Genomic DNA, 15,941 nt, shown 5'->3' with positions numbered 1-15,941 from the left:
TGACATCTGACGTAGGGGATCTTCGTCACTACCGTGAGAGCAGCAGAGACTCAAGACTCAAGAGAGCAGTCGGAAATAGACATAATTACTGTCCTCAGTGCCGGAGGGCGGCGGCCATGTTGCCGGAGTCCTGTGAGACAACTCTCTTTGAAACACTCCCCTTGGTGGCCTCCGGCAGCAGCTACAGCTAGACTCGGGTGCTCTTCACATAAAGAATATTGTGTAAGGCAAGCCCTACGTCTAAAGGTGTCCTGTCACCAGGGGGATATATTACGGCGCCATGTTCCTGTAGAACACTAACTGTTCTCAATTGCGGTCGACGGCCATTTTGTTGTGGTACCTTCGTTGTTTCCCCGTTCACCCCCCCCAGATTTGTGTTGGGTCTAGCACGAGTGACTATCTGTTCCGGAGTAGAGTGAGGTAAGAAACTGATGGAGCATGTCAGGGAGGCCCTGGGGCAATAAGTGATGGTGCATGTCAGGGAGACCCTGGGGCAATAAGTGATGGTGCATGTCAGGGAGACCCTGGGGGCAATTAAGGCACAAAGTGGGGAACACACTGCTAGGGTTGCTGACACTGGGGTCATTTGGGGCACATAGCGGTGTGTGGGGAATGCTGAGTTAGAGGGCATGTCACAGACATTTGGGGCATGTGGGGAACCTGCTGCTGGTGCAGCTGGCACGTGGGTGACAGCTGGTAGAGTCTGTTTCGCTGCTACACAACTGAACTATTTTAGTTTAAATTAGGGATGTGCAGGCTCGGATAGGTTCGAGTTTGCACGTGGAGTTCGGATTTTTCCCTCCAAAAAAACGGAACTCAGAACGAGGCAAAACGTCATCTTGCATGGACGAACATCATCATTCCTGGACAAAAGACCAGGAATGATGATGTTCGTCCATGCAAGATGACGTTTTGCCTCGTTCTGAGTTCCGTTTTTTTGGAGGGAAAAATCCGAACTCCACGTGCAAACTCGAACCTATCCGAGCCTGCACATCCCTAGTTTAAATCAGTGATTTTCAAACTTTTTTAACTCGCGGCACACCGAAAAAGATTTTAAAATTGCTGGGGCACACCATCAGTCGTCCCCAGGGAAAAAAAAGACACACATTGTCCCTCATGGGAAAAAACACACACATTGGCCCCGACGGGAAAAAAATACCCATATATTGGCCCCTCAGAAAAAAAGCACAGACATTGGCCCCCACAGAAACAGAAACACAAACACACACATTGCTACCCCTACAGCAAAAAATGGCCCCTGCAGTAATAAAGAATTGTCCCCCATAGTAATTAAACTCACGTTGGCCCCCATAGTACAGACATTACTTACACGTTGGCACCCACAGTACAGTAATTACACACACATTGGCACCCATAGTACAGTAATTACACACGCATTAGCCCCCACAGTACAGTAATCACACACATTGGGCCCCACAGTAATAAAACAAACACTTTGGCCCCCATAGCAATTACACCCACAATAAAAATGCACTGGCCACTACTTTGAAGGAGTTCTGTTCTCCTCTCCCTCCAGTGGCAGGAGTTTATGCAGAGGGAGTGTCAGAGAGCCCGTCTTTCTATGTTACGGAGCATTGGACCTGGAGCAGGAGCAGCTCTGGCCTGGGTGGGTGGGAAGGCAGGCGAGGAGCAGCACTGGGCTGGTGGTAAGGCGACGTGACATGCGTGACCTATGAGTCATAGGTTGTGGGTCACGTCGCGTCTGGGCGCCTGGTAAATCCCAGCACTGTTCAAGTCTGATATCGCGGTAATAATGATTGCAGCAGCACACTTGGGAACTTGGAATCTCATCATCGCGGCACACTTGGGAACCTACATCTACCTCCTGGAGAGTGTTCTTGATTTGGCCAACTGTTGTGATGGGTTTTTCTTCACCAGGGAAATAATTCTTGTTATCCACCACAGTTGTTTTCTGTGGAATAGCCCACACCTGTCCATGAAATAGCTTTTGCGTTGATAGTCCCATTACTTTTGGTCCCTTAAAAAGTGGGAGGCACATATAGAAACCATTGTAATTCCTACACCGTTCACCTGATTTGGATGTAATTACCCTCAAATTAAATCTGAAAGTCTGCAGTTAAAGCACATCTTGTTTGTTTCATTTCAAAGCCATTGTGGTGAATAGAGGCCAAAATATGAGAATTCTGTCAATGTCCCAATATTTATGCACCTGACTGTACATATATTACATGTACTCTGTGATGTTTATTTTAATATAAAATATTTATTTCTAGACAATTAAGCTGTAGGGAACACAAGTCTTTATTGGAAGTAACGTGAGGATGAGATGCGGCACTAATTCCAGGAGGATGGACAAGGACAGGAGTCACATGACTGAGGGGATAGTAAATCTCACCCTGGAGATCATCTACCTGCTGACAGGAGAGGTGAGGGGGTCTGGGATTGTCACAATTGAACCACTCTTATCTAATTATTAAAAAGGGAACTGACAGGAGAGGTGAGGGGTGCTGGGAAGTTCACGGTGGCATCACTGTTGCTGATATTATTAATTAGGGAACTGACAGGAGAGATGAAGGATTCTGAGACGCCGGGGCTTATGTAATAGGGTGCCATCTGCAGCCGCTACGGGAACTCATGGGAATTTTCCCGCATTTTTAAAGCGGCAATCATTTTAAAGGTAAAAACCAAGCTGGTTTTACCTTTAATATGATTGGCACTTTAAAAATACGGAAAGACTCGTAGAAGTTCCCGTAGCGGCTGCAGATCGCACCCTATTACATAAGACCCGCCATCTGAGACCTCTAGTTCTGGATGACTTCTGTGTTTCCAGACTCTGGTTACAGAGATGCCACACCCGCATGGACCTGGCTTTGTTGAAGTACTAGGACATATTCCTAAACTACTTGGTATATCAGGACTGTACAGTGGGTGCAGAAGTGCTCATCCTCCTATAAATAGGTTGGCCTGTGTAGGCAGAGCTCTTGCTATGTGTGGCTGGTGCACACTCACTGTAGTCTCAGCCACGACCTCCTGTAGCTCCTGCAAAGTGATAATTGGCCTCTCTGGGCTTCCCTTACAAGTCTCCCTGTTGCTCTGACACTGAGTTATGAGGGGCGACCATGTCCGGGCAGTGCCTGGGTGGTAGGATCCAGTGTTCATTTTGTTGACGAAAATTTTGAATAAAAGTAATCGTCGACAACATTTTTAAATTGTAACTATAACGAAAATATAAAAATTTTAACAACACAAATTATGAGGAAATCTGTGTTCAATTTTAAATAAGCGACTAAAGTTACCTACTCACTTTACAATTATTGGGCCTATTTGTGAATAATCGGGTGATCGGCCTGATTTATTGTTTAGTGTGTATGAAGGATCATTTCAGCGTTTCACCGATGAAACGTTAAGAAAACATCCACAAATGCATTCCTTCCATTATCTGATTGCCGGTCAAATCTCAAATTCCTCATATGGAGCAGTGTGTGTGGAATCTGTTTGATTTCCCTGCGGCCGCATGGCTGGGATGTCGAATCCCGGCAGCGGCAGGCCGACAAAACAGCAGAGCCCGGTAGCGGAAGCCCGACAGCGCTGGAAATCCCGATCATCCTAAGGTAAGTATCTACTAACCTAACCCCCCTAACCCTCCTTAGGGGTGCCTAACCCTAACCTCCCCCCCCCCCCCCCCTGTGCCTAACCCTAATCCCCCCTCTAAGTGCCTAACCCTAAGACCCCCCCCGGGAGCCCTAACCCTCCCTCCCCCGCGGCTGTCCGCTGGTGGCGCCCGGCATCCCTTCATTCAGGATGCCGGGCGCCGGTCTCCCGGCGTCTGAAAAATGACAGGCGTCTAGATTTAGACGCCTGTCATTTAACCCTCGCCGGAATAATGCAGTCGGGAAGCCGGCTGTCGGTCTTACGTCAGCCACCCCCCCCCCCCCGGCCCGCCCACCAAAGGGGGCGAGCTGTCACTCAACATCGACAGCTCGCCCCCTTTGTTGCGAGACCCGGAGCGACAGAGTGCCCGTCGCTAGCCGGGTCTCGCGCATGCGCACAACGGAGCCGGCTCCGTCGTGCGCATGCGCTGTGGGCCACCATCGACCCGGTTGCTAGCGCTCAGTGCTTGCGACCGGGTCTGAATCAGACCCTCAGTGTGGTGTGGTGAGAAATCGCTAGCTTCTATGGAAAACATTGCATAATGTGTAGCACAGATATTGGGGCAGGCAATTTGCTGAAAATTCTCCCCGTTTCTCGTCCTGATCAAAAAAATCTGACAGTGTGTAGCTGGCTTTAGACTAAACCTAATTTTAAAATCCTTGTCAAAATTAACACTGGTCCTAACAAACGTAAAGCTGGGTTCACACTGGACGATGTGTGTACCCAGCGTTATCATCAGTGAAGGGACTCGGCGGAGGTGCTGGCATCGGTAGTGCATACACATTTGCCAATGCCGACGAACAACGGCAGGGGTGGTAGGGCCATGCTGCATTCAGCAGCCTGGCATCATTAACGATATCCACAGATTGGACTGCAAGTACAGACGACTGGGGATATTGTTAACGATCCGCGGGAGCGCGCATTGTTCATCACATAGTGCGTACACACTGGACGATTTGAACGATATATCGTTCAAAGATGTCATTATCATTTTAAAAAAATCGGCCAGTGTGTTTGGAGCTTTAGCCATTAATTTGTATAACACATCAGCCTACTAAGCCTAGATTACTAAAAACATACTGTAGTTACAGGTTTGCGGACTTCAAATTCTCAAGGGAATTAATTCTACAGTAAATCTGTTACAGGATCAATAAACTGTTTAAAAAAAGCTTGACTAAATCATTGACTAAATTAGGCTAAATTGAAAACTGAGGTCCACTGACTAAAACAAAGCAAAAAAGTGACTAAAATGTGACTTTAAACCAACTACAATTTTAAATGAGTGACTGAGGGCCTCATTTATCAACCAGTTTTATCATTCACAACGAGTGATAAAACTTGTTGCGTATGATAATTGGTGCTCCAGCCAATCAGCTCCCAACTGTCATTTTTCAAACCGATGACAAGAGCTGATTGGCTGGAGCACCATTTATCATACACAGTGAGATTAATCACTCGTTGTGCACCACAAGTATCAGCATGCTGGGAATTAAGGGCCTGCTGGTACCTGTAGTTCACCTGCAAAATAAATATTAATACACACACACACACACACACCCCGTGACAGTATAATTTTATTAAAACATACATGAACACTCATATTTACGCATTCTCCCCTAGAATCTCTGTAGTCATTCACGTCCCCTGTAGATCCACAGTACCTGTAAAAAAAATTAAAACTAAAAAAACTAAGGCCCTGATTCAGACCCACTCGCGAGCGGCTGTCCGCTCGCAAGTGGGTCGATGTTCTGCACTGAGCATGCGCACGACGGAGGGAGCTCCGTCGTGCGCATGCGCCAGACGCGACGAGCGAAGGAAAGTCCTTCGCTCGTTGTGTCTGATCAAAGGGGGTGTGCTGTCGATGTTGATTGACAGCACGCCCCCTTTGGTGGGCGTGCCGGGGGCGTGCCTCCCTGACGGGGGCGTTCCCACGGGAACGCCTCCCGTCAGAAGCCGGCCCACTGACAGTGGGTGTGATTTTGGCTCTGATAGAGCCAAAATCACTCCGGAGCTTGCGGTTGAAAACCTCAACCGCAGGCTCCGGCTCACAGTTTCGATGGTCACGACCATCGCGGCCATCAAAATGCACGCTCGTATAGGCTGTGGGTGGTGACCCACAGCTATATGAGCGTCCAGGAGGACGCTCCATTTTTATGGAGGGCGGCCCTCATTCAGAGCGTGCGCTCTGCTCAGAGCGTACGGCTCTGAATGAGGGCCTAAGTCCATACTCACTTATTCCTATGCGTAGTTCACATCCTCTATGGTTCATGTATGCATCCACTTTCTTCCCATAGAAATGCCTGGGATGAGCGTTCATTGGCTGAGATAGGTGAACCTCCACCTCTCTCAACCAATGAGCTGTTCCCACCATTGACTGCAATGGTAAGAACCGCTAGGTTACTAAAGGGGGCGTGACTCGGAGAAAAGGGGGCATGTTTTTAAGACTCACCGCCTATTCATATGTCTTGGGGTGTTTCCGGCACTTACGAACATGTCGGGCTGCCCCCAAGTGCTCCGATCTCAGTGAATTGATGCCGGGCGCATGACAGTCACAGGCGGTGATCGCTGCAACGCTATTTTCCAATTTTCAGTGTCCCGCGGGTAGGGACAGCACCCAAGTTGTTTTAGCAGGGTGCCGCTAAGAGGGGCAGGGCACATTATGCCCTTTAGAAATTGGGGAGGATGCTGCGCCCCACTAAAACAGCCTAGCGGGAACGCTAGGGGCCTTAAAACTAAATTAAAAATCTTTGTCAAAATTAACACTGGTAGGATCCATCTTCCCTTTCCTCACAATTGATCCAACACTGCTCATTGGGATATCTCACACTTGGATACTATTTTGTAGCCTTTTCTAGTCTTGTACATGTCTATAACATTATCTTGAAATTTCTACAATCTCTTTGGTCTTCATTTTCACAGATTTCCTTCAGATTTACAGTATGACAAATCTTATTTTAATGAGGGGGTATTTTATCCATAAAAGCTGACTTTTTATACTTAGTTATAAACAGGTAGAGGCAATATAGCTTAGCTTGTAGCTTCCACAGCAAAGGAGTTGAATACTTATGCAAGCAGAATTTTTTTCATTTTTTTTTTTTTTTTTTTTTTTTTTTTTAAAACCTCTGTAGACAAATGATTTATGAGTTTAGTAAATATACCCCTTAATGTAAATTTTCAAAGTGAGTTTTTAAAAGTGGTTATGTTGCCCATAGTACCCAATCAGATTTTATTATCTTCTAGAAGGTGCTAGTTAAATGTTAAGTAGAATGCCTGAGTGCTTGTTTGACTTGCCCATATTGGCTGTGGGAAGTGTGTCAGAGGATGAGGACGAGGAGGCTTTGAGAAAATATTTGTCCATACCCCGTTGGCCAATAGGCCGAAACAGAGTAAAGCGCAGAGTAAACTGAGTGGTCGCCAATAATAAACCAATGGTAATATACTGTAGTACGTCACGTACAAGATATGTGGGTGACAGTGATGAAATTGAAACAATACCCCTAGAAGCACATTTAGGATTACATTCTAGCTAGTCTACAAACAGTAAGAGTGAAGATTATCCTGAGTCACCGCTGGATGATAATTTTGTACAGTAAATATTTTTATATATCTATTATTATTTTTGGTATAAGAATCTGGGTGCTGCAGTGGTAAAAAAAACTAGTGCAGCAATAGCTTTAAAATGGCTGCAAGTGAAATTATACTTTCCGCCTTAATTGACAAATGATAGTACAATACACTGGCTAAGTAATATGCAAAATATCACAGGAATTTACAACAATGTAACATGAAATATCACAGCCTAAATATTCTGAAAAATGTACTAACAGGTAATAGAAGTAAGAAACCCTTTGTATTAACTGGGATAATCCTATAGCCCCACTAGGTGGGGTGTGTTGTACAGAGAAAAACACAGCTTATGCATAAAGGTACATACACACACAACGATTTTGTTGCCAACGATTTTCTGAACGATTTTATGAACGATTATCTGTCAGATTTTTTTAAAGTGTAATGAACAATTTTTTTGAACTACAAATTATTTTTGCATTTTAACTTAATGAAAATCGTTGAGTTGGCCAGTCTGACTGAACTACAAACGTGAACGCGCATGAACAATAATCGTTCATCGTTTTCTCTCAGAAAGTGAACGATTTTTTTCAACGATTTAACGATAATCGTTCAAAAAATCGTTGTGTGTATGCAGCTTTAGACTTAAGCAGTTGGCTGTTACCAATAGACAGTAAATATAGAAGGGATTTAAACATTTAGTTGAGATCAAAAGACATGACTGTCCCTAGTATAATAGACGTCCAATCAGACAATGGTTAAACGAAGGGACAGTATTGTACAATGTAGTTGTAAAAGAAAAAAACACAGGTGTGGGAGTGCTAACAATATGTTATTAGAACATAAAATATGATGAAATGAGAATGAAATAATAAATACACATTTAATTATGCAGATACACAGATAGAAAACAGAATGGAATCTGTTCATGAACAGTAAAATAAAAAATAAACATGAAATATCATTTAAACGAATGTGACAAATAGTTAAAATAGAGGGCCTGATTCAGAGCCGCTCGTAAGCGGCCGCTCGTTCGCTCCGAGCGATGTTCGCACATCTGTGCATGCGTATGGGTCGTAATGCGCATGCGCCAACCAGTCAGTGCGGTCGGAAATATTGTGCTCGCAAAATAGCGAATGCCTGCTAATTTGATTGACAGGATGAGGCGTTTGTGGGTGGTAACAGGGGAAGGTGCTTGAAAACGGGGAGTGGAGATCTGAACGCAGGCGTGCCAAGCGGTCAAAACGGGCGTTTTAAGGGTGTGCATAATTAACAAAGCAGCGTCATCGACCACGTCACTTGGTTGTCTTTTAGCCTGAACTGCTCGCATGATTGCGGTAGGAAAATGCTACCATTAGAATAGCGAGCAGTTCAGACGCCTTTCGATGTACTCGATTAATCAAATAAATAGCAGAGATGACGTATGATGCAAGCGGCCAAGGGGCGTCTTTACAAAATAGCGAGCGCATGTTTCGGACGCTCGTTCAGACATAGAGGCGTCAACAGACCGCAAAGAGCGAGCGCTCAATTTAAATAGCCAGCCCCTTTTTCTGAACGAGCGAGCGCAAATAGCGTCCGGCTCTGAATGAGGCGCTGTACCTCCTCTCTGACAGGGCCACAAAAGTTCCACTGACCACTGCTACAACTAGTATTTTGAGGGATCTGCCTATCCCTTCAGTGGTGAGCTGCAATAATATTTGTAGTTCTCAGTTTTTCTTTTCTGCAGCGCCCGTTTTTTCCGTGTGTCTTATATATTTTGTACAATGTAGCCCCACTGAAAATAGCCTCAATTGTGGAAAAAAAAATTACTAAATGAAGCATCTGTCATTCATAGTTGTAGAGATATAATCAATTGAGGCAGTCTATTCCAAAATACTTAAAATAAACTTGATATTATAACCCAAAATACAATGCAAGTCAATATGGCTAATCCAAACAGGAATTGTGGTACCATTCAATAATGTAATGAACGGTCAGTACTTGAGGAAGAGGGTGTCTCACAAATCAGGATTCTGCGATGTGGGAGAAAATCCGGACTTATTGGTGGGTTAAGAAGAGGGTGCAGAGAGAGAAGGTAGGGTGGACAATAAACAAAGGATGGAAAGGGAGTATAAGGAGGGGACGGGTAACACATAAGGAGGGCAAGGAACTAATTCCCTCATTCAGAGCCGCTCGTTAGCGGCTGCTCGTTCGCTCCGAGCGATGTTTGCACAACTGCGCATGCGTACGGATTTTAATACGCATGCGCGAACCAGTCTGTGCGGCCGAAAATTGTTTGTTCGCTATATAGGGAATGCCTGCTATTTTGAGTGACAGAAGGAGGCGTATGTGGGTGGTAATAGGGGAAGGTGCTTGAAAACGGGGAGTGGAGATCCGAACGCAGGCGTGCTTAAAGGTCAAAAAGGGGTGTTTTAAGGGAGTGCATAATTAATACAGCAGCGTCATTGACCACGTCACTTGTTTTTTTTTTACTCAGAGCTGCTCGCAAAATAGCGGTTGAAAAAACCAACACAAGAATAGCGAGCAGTTCATACGCTGTTCGATGTACTCGATTAATCTATTAAATAGCGGACATGACGTATGGTGCGAGCGGCAAGGGGGCGTATTTTTCAAAATTACAACTGCAAGTTTTGCTCGCTCGTTCAGACTTAGAGGCGTGAACAGACCGCAATGAGTGAACGGTTCATTTGAATAGCCACCCCTTGTTTTAGAACGAACGACCGCAAATAGCGAGCGGCTCTGAATGAGGGCCTAAGTAAGGAAGAAGGAAGGATGTTAGGGGATGTTATGGAAAAGATTTCTGGACTGCACAACCTGACTATATATATAATGGGAGGTGCTACCTGATGAGACTAATTGCAGGCACAGAAACAGACAAATCTCAGGTGCACAACTCCAAATTATTAATAATATATTTAATTGCAATAAAATTTTGCAATCAATAGAGGTTTTTAGCATAATCACGGCCAAGGTTATGGGCCTACCCACCATATCCAGGTAACCTCTTTCGGGTAGGTCCCTAACATACTAGGGTTCAAATCCAGAGCGCAGGGCCCCCCAAAACCGTCCCAGCCAAGTTGCCCCAGGGCACCGCCATAGTAAGAAAAGTGCAGTGTAAAGAGATAGTTAGGAGCAGCTGCATATAAAGAATGAAAATAAAAAAGTGAAGTACATATATATTAAACACACAGTGAAGGGTTAAAATTTGTTATAAAGGAAAATGTGTTCTAATGCGGTGCCCTGAGACAGATCAGCCAATGCAATCCAGGGGGACCCACGCACCAAAAATGAACCAGGGGATGTTGTTATAAGGAAAGATTAACAAACAATGTTAGTACAGGGGAGGAGGCTGTCAAGCGATTGTCACCAGGATCCTCCAGATGCAGGGAGATTCAGCACACTGCAGGTCCCACTTCCGAACAGAGTGTAATGCAGAGCAGAGCCGGAGAAGCACCGGACACACCAGCCAGTCAGCTGCAGCATGGAACCGAGGATCACTGCCGACGGAGCAGAGGCAGTGTAAAAGGGCTGGAAGTTTAGGCAGGAGGAGATGCACGATCCAGGGGAGGACACCCAGCCAGGTGGGACGTCGGGCAGGGGCCGGAGCGATGCTCTACTCAGCAGGTAACAGTGATTGCGCAGGCGATGTTCTGTTCCGACCGCCGCAGTGAAGAACAAGCTGATCCAGCGGTAATCTCCGCGATCCTTGAAATAGGAATAACGGGATGTAGTGCATGTTAGACACTCACACTCGGGGAGATGACCTCACCAGTGCCGGGGTCAAGGAATCCTGAGAAGATACCTCCGAATTATCGGCCCCTCAGGATTCCTTGGCCCCGGCGCTGGTGAGGTCGTCTCCCCGAGTGTGAGTGTCTGAGGCGTTTGGAGATTACCCGGGTACTGCTGGTCTGACATGCAGGGATTTCAAGTAGCAGAATGTCGGTAACACGTCCAGCGGCCGGAGGGTTCCGTCAGACTAAATTAGAGGTAAGTCTCATGGGCTAGAGGCCGGATAAAGAGGGGTCTCGGTAGAACAAGTGCAGACAAGATAAAACGCAGGACAGGGATCACGAATATCCTGAGTTCAATTCCGGGGACCCGGCAGTATGTTGTCCAGTCAGGAGCAGCAAAAGTCCCCACAGCACTGGAACTCGGAGGACCGAGGGGGCCGACACTCTGTGGATTCCACAATAGACAGCTTGACTCTGGGAGCTCAAACTACTAATTGCCGGTGGTATATTGTTAGGTTAGTAGTGCCTGCCAAAAGAGGACTAGAGAAGGGGCAATAAGCCTCTACAAAAAAACCAGGAATATATATATGTGACAGCGCCAGCACCCGCAGCCTGTTTTGGCGCTAAACAAGTCTCGTGGCAATAAGTGCATCAAAAGATTCACCTCCACTAGGACTATACATTAAGCTAGATAAAAGTCTCTAATTAGGCCAGTTAGTGGAGGATTGAAGCCGATTATAGCAGTCTCAGCCAGGAGAATATCTAAAAGGCGGCCATTCCAGATGCCCCACCCACCGGAACGCTGAGCATCTTTTTGTGCAACTTTTTCCTTATAATACGTCTTATTCGCAAAGGGAACAGGGAACACTAGCGTTTAACAGGCAGATGTAACGGCAGCCGCACACAGTATTTAGGCATACCGTATATAATTTTAATCGGCAGAAGCAGCTTGTGCTACATATTCCTTGTTTTGCAAATAAGACGTATTTTAAGGGAAAAAGTTCCACGAAAAGGCGCTCCCTCCACGCTACCGAGTCGTGTCACGGCATGGCGCGACTAGCAGGGCTATTTAACGGTCAGTAAGGCTAGATTTGTGTGGACACATATGATCAGGGCCGGATTAAGGGAGGGGCGACAGGGGCGGTCATCCCTGGGCCCCCACACCCGGAGGGGCCCCCACTAGCAGTGGTGCGCTGTGTACACCCACCGCTAGTGACCCCTCCGCTAGTGTAGTGTAGACCGCGCAGTGAGCGCAGTCTACACTACACAGTGACATACACACAGCCGCCGCCGGCAGCTGTGTGTATGTTACAGCAGCCGATGAGAGTCAGACTCTCATTGGCTGCTGCACAACGGAGGGAGCCAGCCGGAGCTCACTCATGAGCTCCGACTTCCGGCTCCCCCCCCATCTGCTGATAATGGGATAGACGTCATGACGCTGACGTCTCTCCCATAGTGCAGTGGAAGAGCCGGGACTCGGAGCGGGCAGCGCCGACTGCGTCAGGAGCGGGAATTCAGGTAAGTGGTGATTTTTTTGTTTGTGTGTGCATAGGGGAGGGGGCAGCTACAGGGGACACTGCATAGGGGAGGGGGCAGCTACAGGGGACACTGCATAGGGGAGGGTGCCGCTACAGCGTTCACTGCATGAGGGGGGCAGCTACAGGGGACACTGCATAGGGGAGGGGGCCGCTACAGCGGTCACAGCATGGGGGGGGACAGCTACAGGGGACACTGCATAGGGGAGGGGGCCGCTACAGCGGTCACTGCATGGGGGGACAGCTACAGGGGACACTGCATAGGGGAGGGGACTGCTACAGAGGTCACTGCATAGGGGAAGGGGCCGCTATAGAGGTCACTGCATGGTGGGGGGGGCAGCTACAGGGGACACTGCATAGGGGAGGGGCCGCCACAGAGGTCACTGCATGGGGGGGGGGCAGCTACAGGGGACTGCATAGGGGAGGAGGCCACTACAGAGGGCACTGCATAGGGGGGCCGCTATAGGAGGCACTGTATAGGGGGCCGCTTCATGGGGGCACTGGGGGACGTTTTCTAGGGTCAATGCATAGTGGGGACAACTACTGGCCCCGCTGTATAAGGGGGGCTACTACTGAGGGCAATAGGGGGGGACCACTACTGTGTCTGGGGGCACTTTATAAGGGGCACTGTATAGGGGGACCACTACTGGGGGCATTATATAAGGGGTACTGCATAGGGGGACCACTTCTGGGGGAACTGCATTAGGGCATTACTACAATGGGCACTGCATATGGGGGACCATTACTTGGGGCACTGCAAAGGGGGGGACCACTACTGGGTCTGGGGGCACTACTGGGGGCATTATATAAGGTGCATTACTACAGTCTGCACTGCATAGGGGGGCCCATTACTGGGGGCACTGCATAAGGGGCACTGCTACTGGGGACATTGCATAAGGGGCCCCCACAAGTTTGTTGCCCAGGGGCCCCCACAGACCTTAATCCGGCCCTGCATATGATGCTCTCAAGTGGGGGATTCTGAGAAATGTATTTTACTGATAAGTAATAGTACAAAATCCTGTTTTCTCATAATATGTTCTTTAAACAGTAACATAGGAGAGGGGTCGTAAAATAATCACTTCTTGTATATTATGTATGATTAATTCTTAAACAGTTCCATATATAGATGGAGTTTCATTTAGCTGTTTAATGATGTCTTTCATTGCTCAGGGTTACACAGTAGTGAAGAAGACATCCGGTGAGTGTCAGACACCCAGTGCCCATCATGCCCATGAGTCATGGGCTCTGAGCAGGACCCGGAGCCCCATCACGGTGCCTCCACCTCACTCACTGATACATGAGAGAGACAATGACCAGAAGATCCTGGAACTCACAAACAAGATCATTCAGTTGCTGACTGGAGAGGTGACTGCTGGGAATAGGACATTATACAGTAACACCAAGGGATGTGTCTGGGTAATGACTGGAGAGGTGACTGCTGGGAATGGGACATTATACAGTAACACCAGGGGATGTGTCTGGGTGATGACTGGAGAGGTGACTGCTGGGAATGGGACATTATACAGTAACACCAGGGGATGTGTCTGGGTGATGACTGGAGAGGTGACTGCTGGGAATGGGACATTATACAGTAACACCAGGGGATGTGTCTGGGTGATGACTGGAGAGGTGACTGCTGGGAATGGGACATTATACAGTAACACCAGGGGATGTGTCTGGGTGATGACTGGAGAGGTGACTGCTGGGAATGGGACATTATACAGTAACACCAGGGGATGTGTCTGGGTGATGACTGGAGAGGTGACTGCTGGGAATGGGACATTATACAGTAACACCAGGGGCTGTGTCTGGGTGATGACTGGAGAGGTGACTGCTGGGAATGGGACATTATACAGTAACCCCAGGGGATGTGTCTGGGTGATGACTGGAGAGGTGACTGCTGGGAATGGGACATTATACAGTAACACCAGGGGATATGTCTGGGTGATGACTGTATCATTGTGTGTGTCAGGTTCCTATAAGGTGTCAGGATGTCACTGTCTATCTCTCCATGGAGGAGTGGGAGTATTTAGAGGAACACAAGGATCTGTATAAGGATGTAATGATGGAGAATCACTGGTCCCTCACATCACTGGGTAAGAGGATACTTTGATTTATTGTAAAGGACAGAAGAGAAATGAAGGCCTACATATACACATCATCTGGTAATCATACCTAAATCAATGTTTTCAGTCACTGTGTGTCTCCTACAGATGGAGCCAGTAACAGAGATACCCCAGAGAGATGTCCCCGTCCTCTGTATTCCCAGGATTGTACAGAGGAGAATCACAAGATCCCACAGGAGGATCAGGTAGGTGGGAGTTAAGGTATTCCAAGTGACCAAAGTTAAATTTTTCTATATGATCTGTGGAGAAGCTGTGTGGGTCTTATTTACTGGAAGTATTTCACCTTATGTGAAATGAATGAAATGTAAAATAATTTTTTTTAACTGTTGTTTTATTGTTTTGTGGGCTACTCAGGGTGAGTGTCTGCCTGACGATAAGGTAGAAGATATGGAGGAAGAGGAAGAGACGTATGTGAGGGGTGATCAGCAGTGTAAGGAGGAGGAAATCCCTACAGATATCAGCACAGGTGAGTAATAATCACTATTACAGAGAAGAGTCACATATTCTCCTTGTTCTGTCAACACATCAGTCTCTTATTCCGCACCCGCCTTTCTCAGTACAAAGTAAAGAGGACAATACTGTTCACTATAGGTCCGGAGCCGGGCAGGGTGCCAGACCTAGAAAAAGGGCACATCTGCCTACAGCATGTGGCCAAGGAAAAAGGGGCATGTCTTTAAGACGCGTCCCCTTTTCGTCACTCTTGGGTGCGTCCCCGGCACTTACGGACATGCTGGGCTGCCCCTAAGCGATGCTGTCAGTGTGAATGGATGCCGCACGCATGCGGCCGGCATCCATTCACCGGCCGTGACTGCTACACCGCAGGTTTTCCCACCCGCGGGACACTGCGACCTGTGGGTGGGAACGGCACCTGCAGGCTGTTTCAGTGGGGCGCGAGCCGGAGGGCAGGGTGCTTTTTGCCCTTTAGAATTAGGGCAGGGCACGGCGTCCCGCTGAACCAGCCTAACTGGAACGCTAGGACAATGTATCTGCCCATTGGGGGAGTCAGGAGCCATGAGCCCCTATTATACTCCTACACTCCTCCTCACATAATGTTATTGTGTGTTACCAGTCCAGAGATCTGACCAGTCTCTTCCCCACACTCTCTGGTGTATCTCATACATCAGGAGCCATCAGCCCCTATTATACTCCTACTCTCCCCCTCACATCATGTCACTGTGTGTTACCAGCCCAGAGATCTGACCAGTCTCCTACCCACACTCTCTGGTGTATCTCATACATCAGGAGCCATCAGCCCCTATTATACTCCTGCTCTCCTCCTCACATCATGTCACTGTGTGTAACCAGCCCAGAGATCTGACCAGTCTCCTCCCCACACTCTCTGGTGTATC

The 15,941-nt window shown here is 47.5% G+C and overlaps 1 protein-coding gene across 1 annotated transcript in view; it reads left to right on the top strand.

The window, feature by feature from the left end:
• The first annotated feature begins 245 nt into the window (after nucleotides 1–245).
• The window catches only part of LOC148508087 (uncharacterized), a 48,356-nt gene continuing 32,660 nt past the window's right edge, over nucleotides 246–15,941 (top strand). Inside the window, exons 1-6 of the mRNA XM_088445195.1 lie at nucleotides 246–420; nucleotides 2,256–2,408; nucleotides 13,637–13,831; nucleotides 14,439–14,562; nucleotides 14,680–14,777; nucleotides 14,947–15,058. Of these exons, the coding sequence (XP_088301321.1) occupies nucleotides 2,304–2,408; nucleotides 13,637–13,831; nucleotides 14,439–14,562; nucleotides 14,680–14,777; nucleotides 14,947–15,058 (634 nt within the window). The 5' untranslated portion in view covers nucleotides 246–420; nucleotides 2,256–2,303. The remainder of the gene's footprint in view (nucleotides 421–2,255; nucleotides 2,409–13,636; nucleotides 13,832–14,438; nucleotides 14,563–14,679; nucleotides 14,778–14,946; nucleotides 15,059–15,941) is intronic.

Source organism: Taudactylus pleione, unplaced genomic scaffold, assembly GCF_031769625.1.
Source record: "Taudactylus pleione unplaced genomic scaffold, aTauple2 ptg000377l, whole genome shotgun sequence".
NCBI lineage: Eukaryota > Metazoa > Chordata > Amphibia > Anura > Myobatrachidae > Taudactylus > Taudactylus pleione.
Note: the sequence above shows the minus strand (reverse complement) of the source record. Positions and strands in the feature narration are given on the sequence as shown.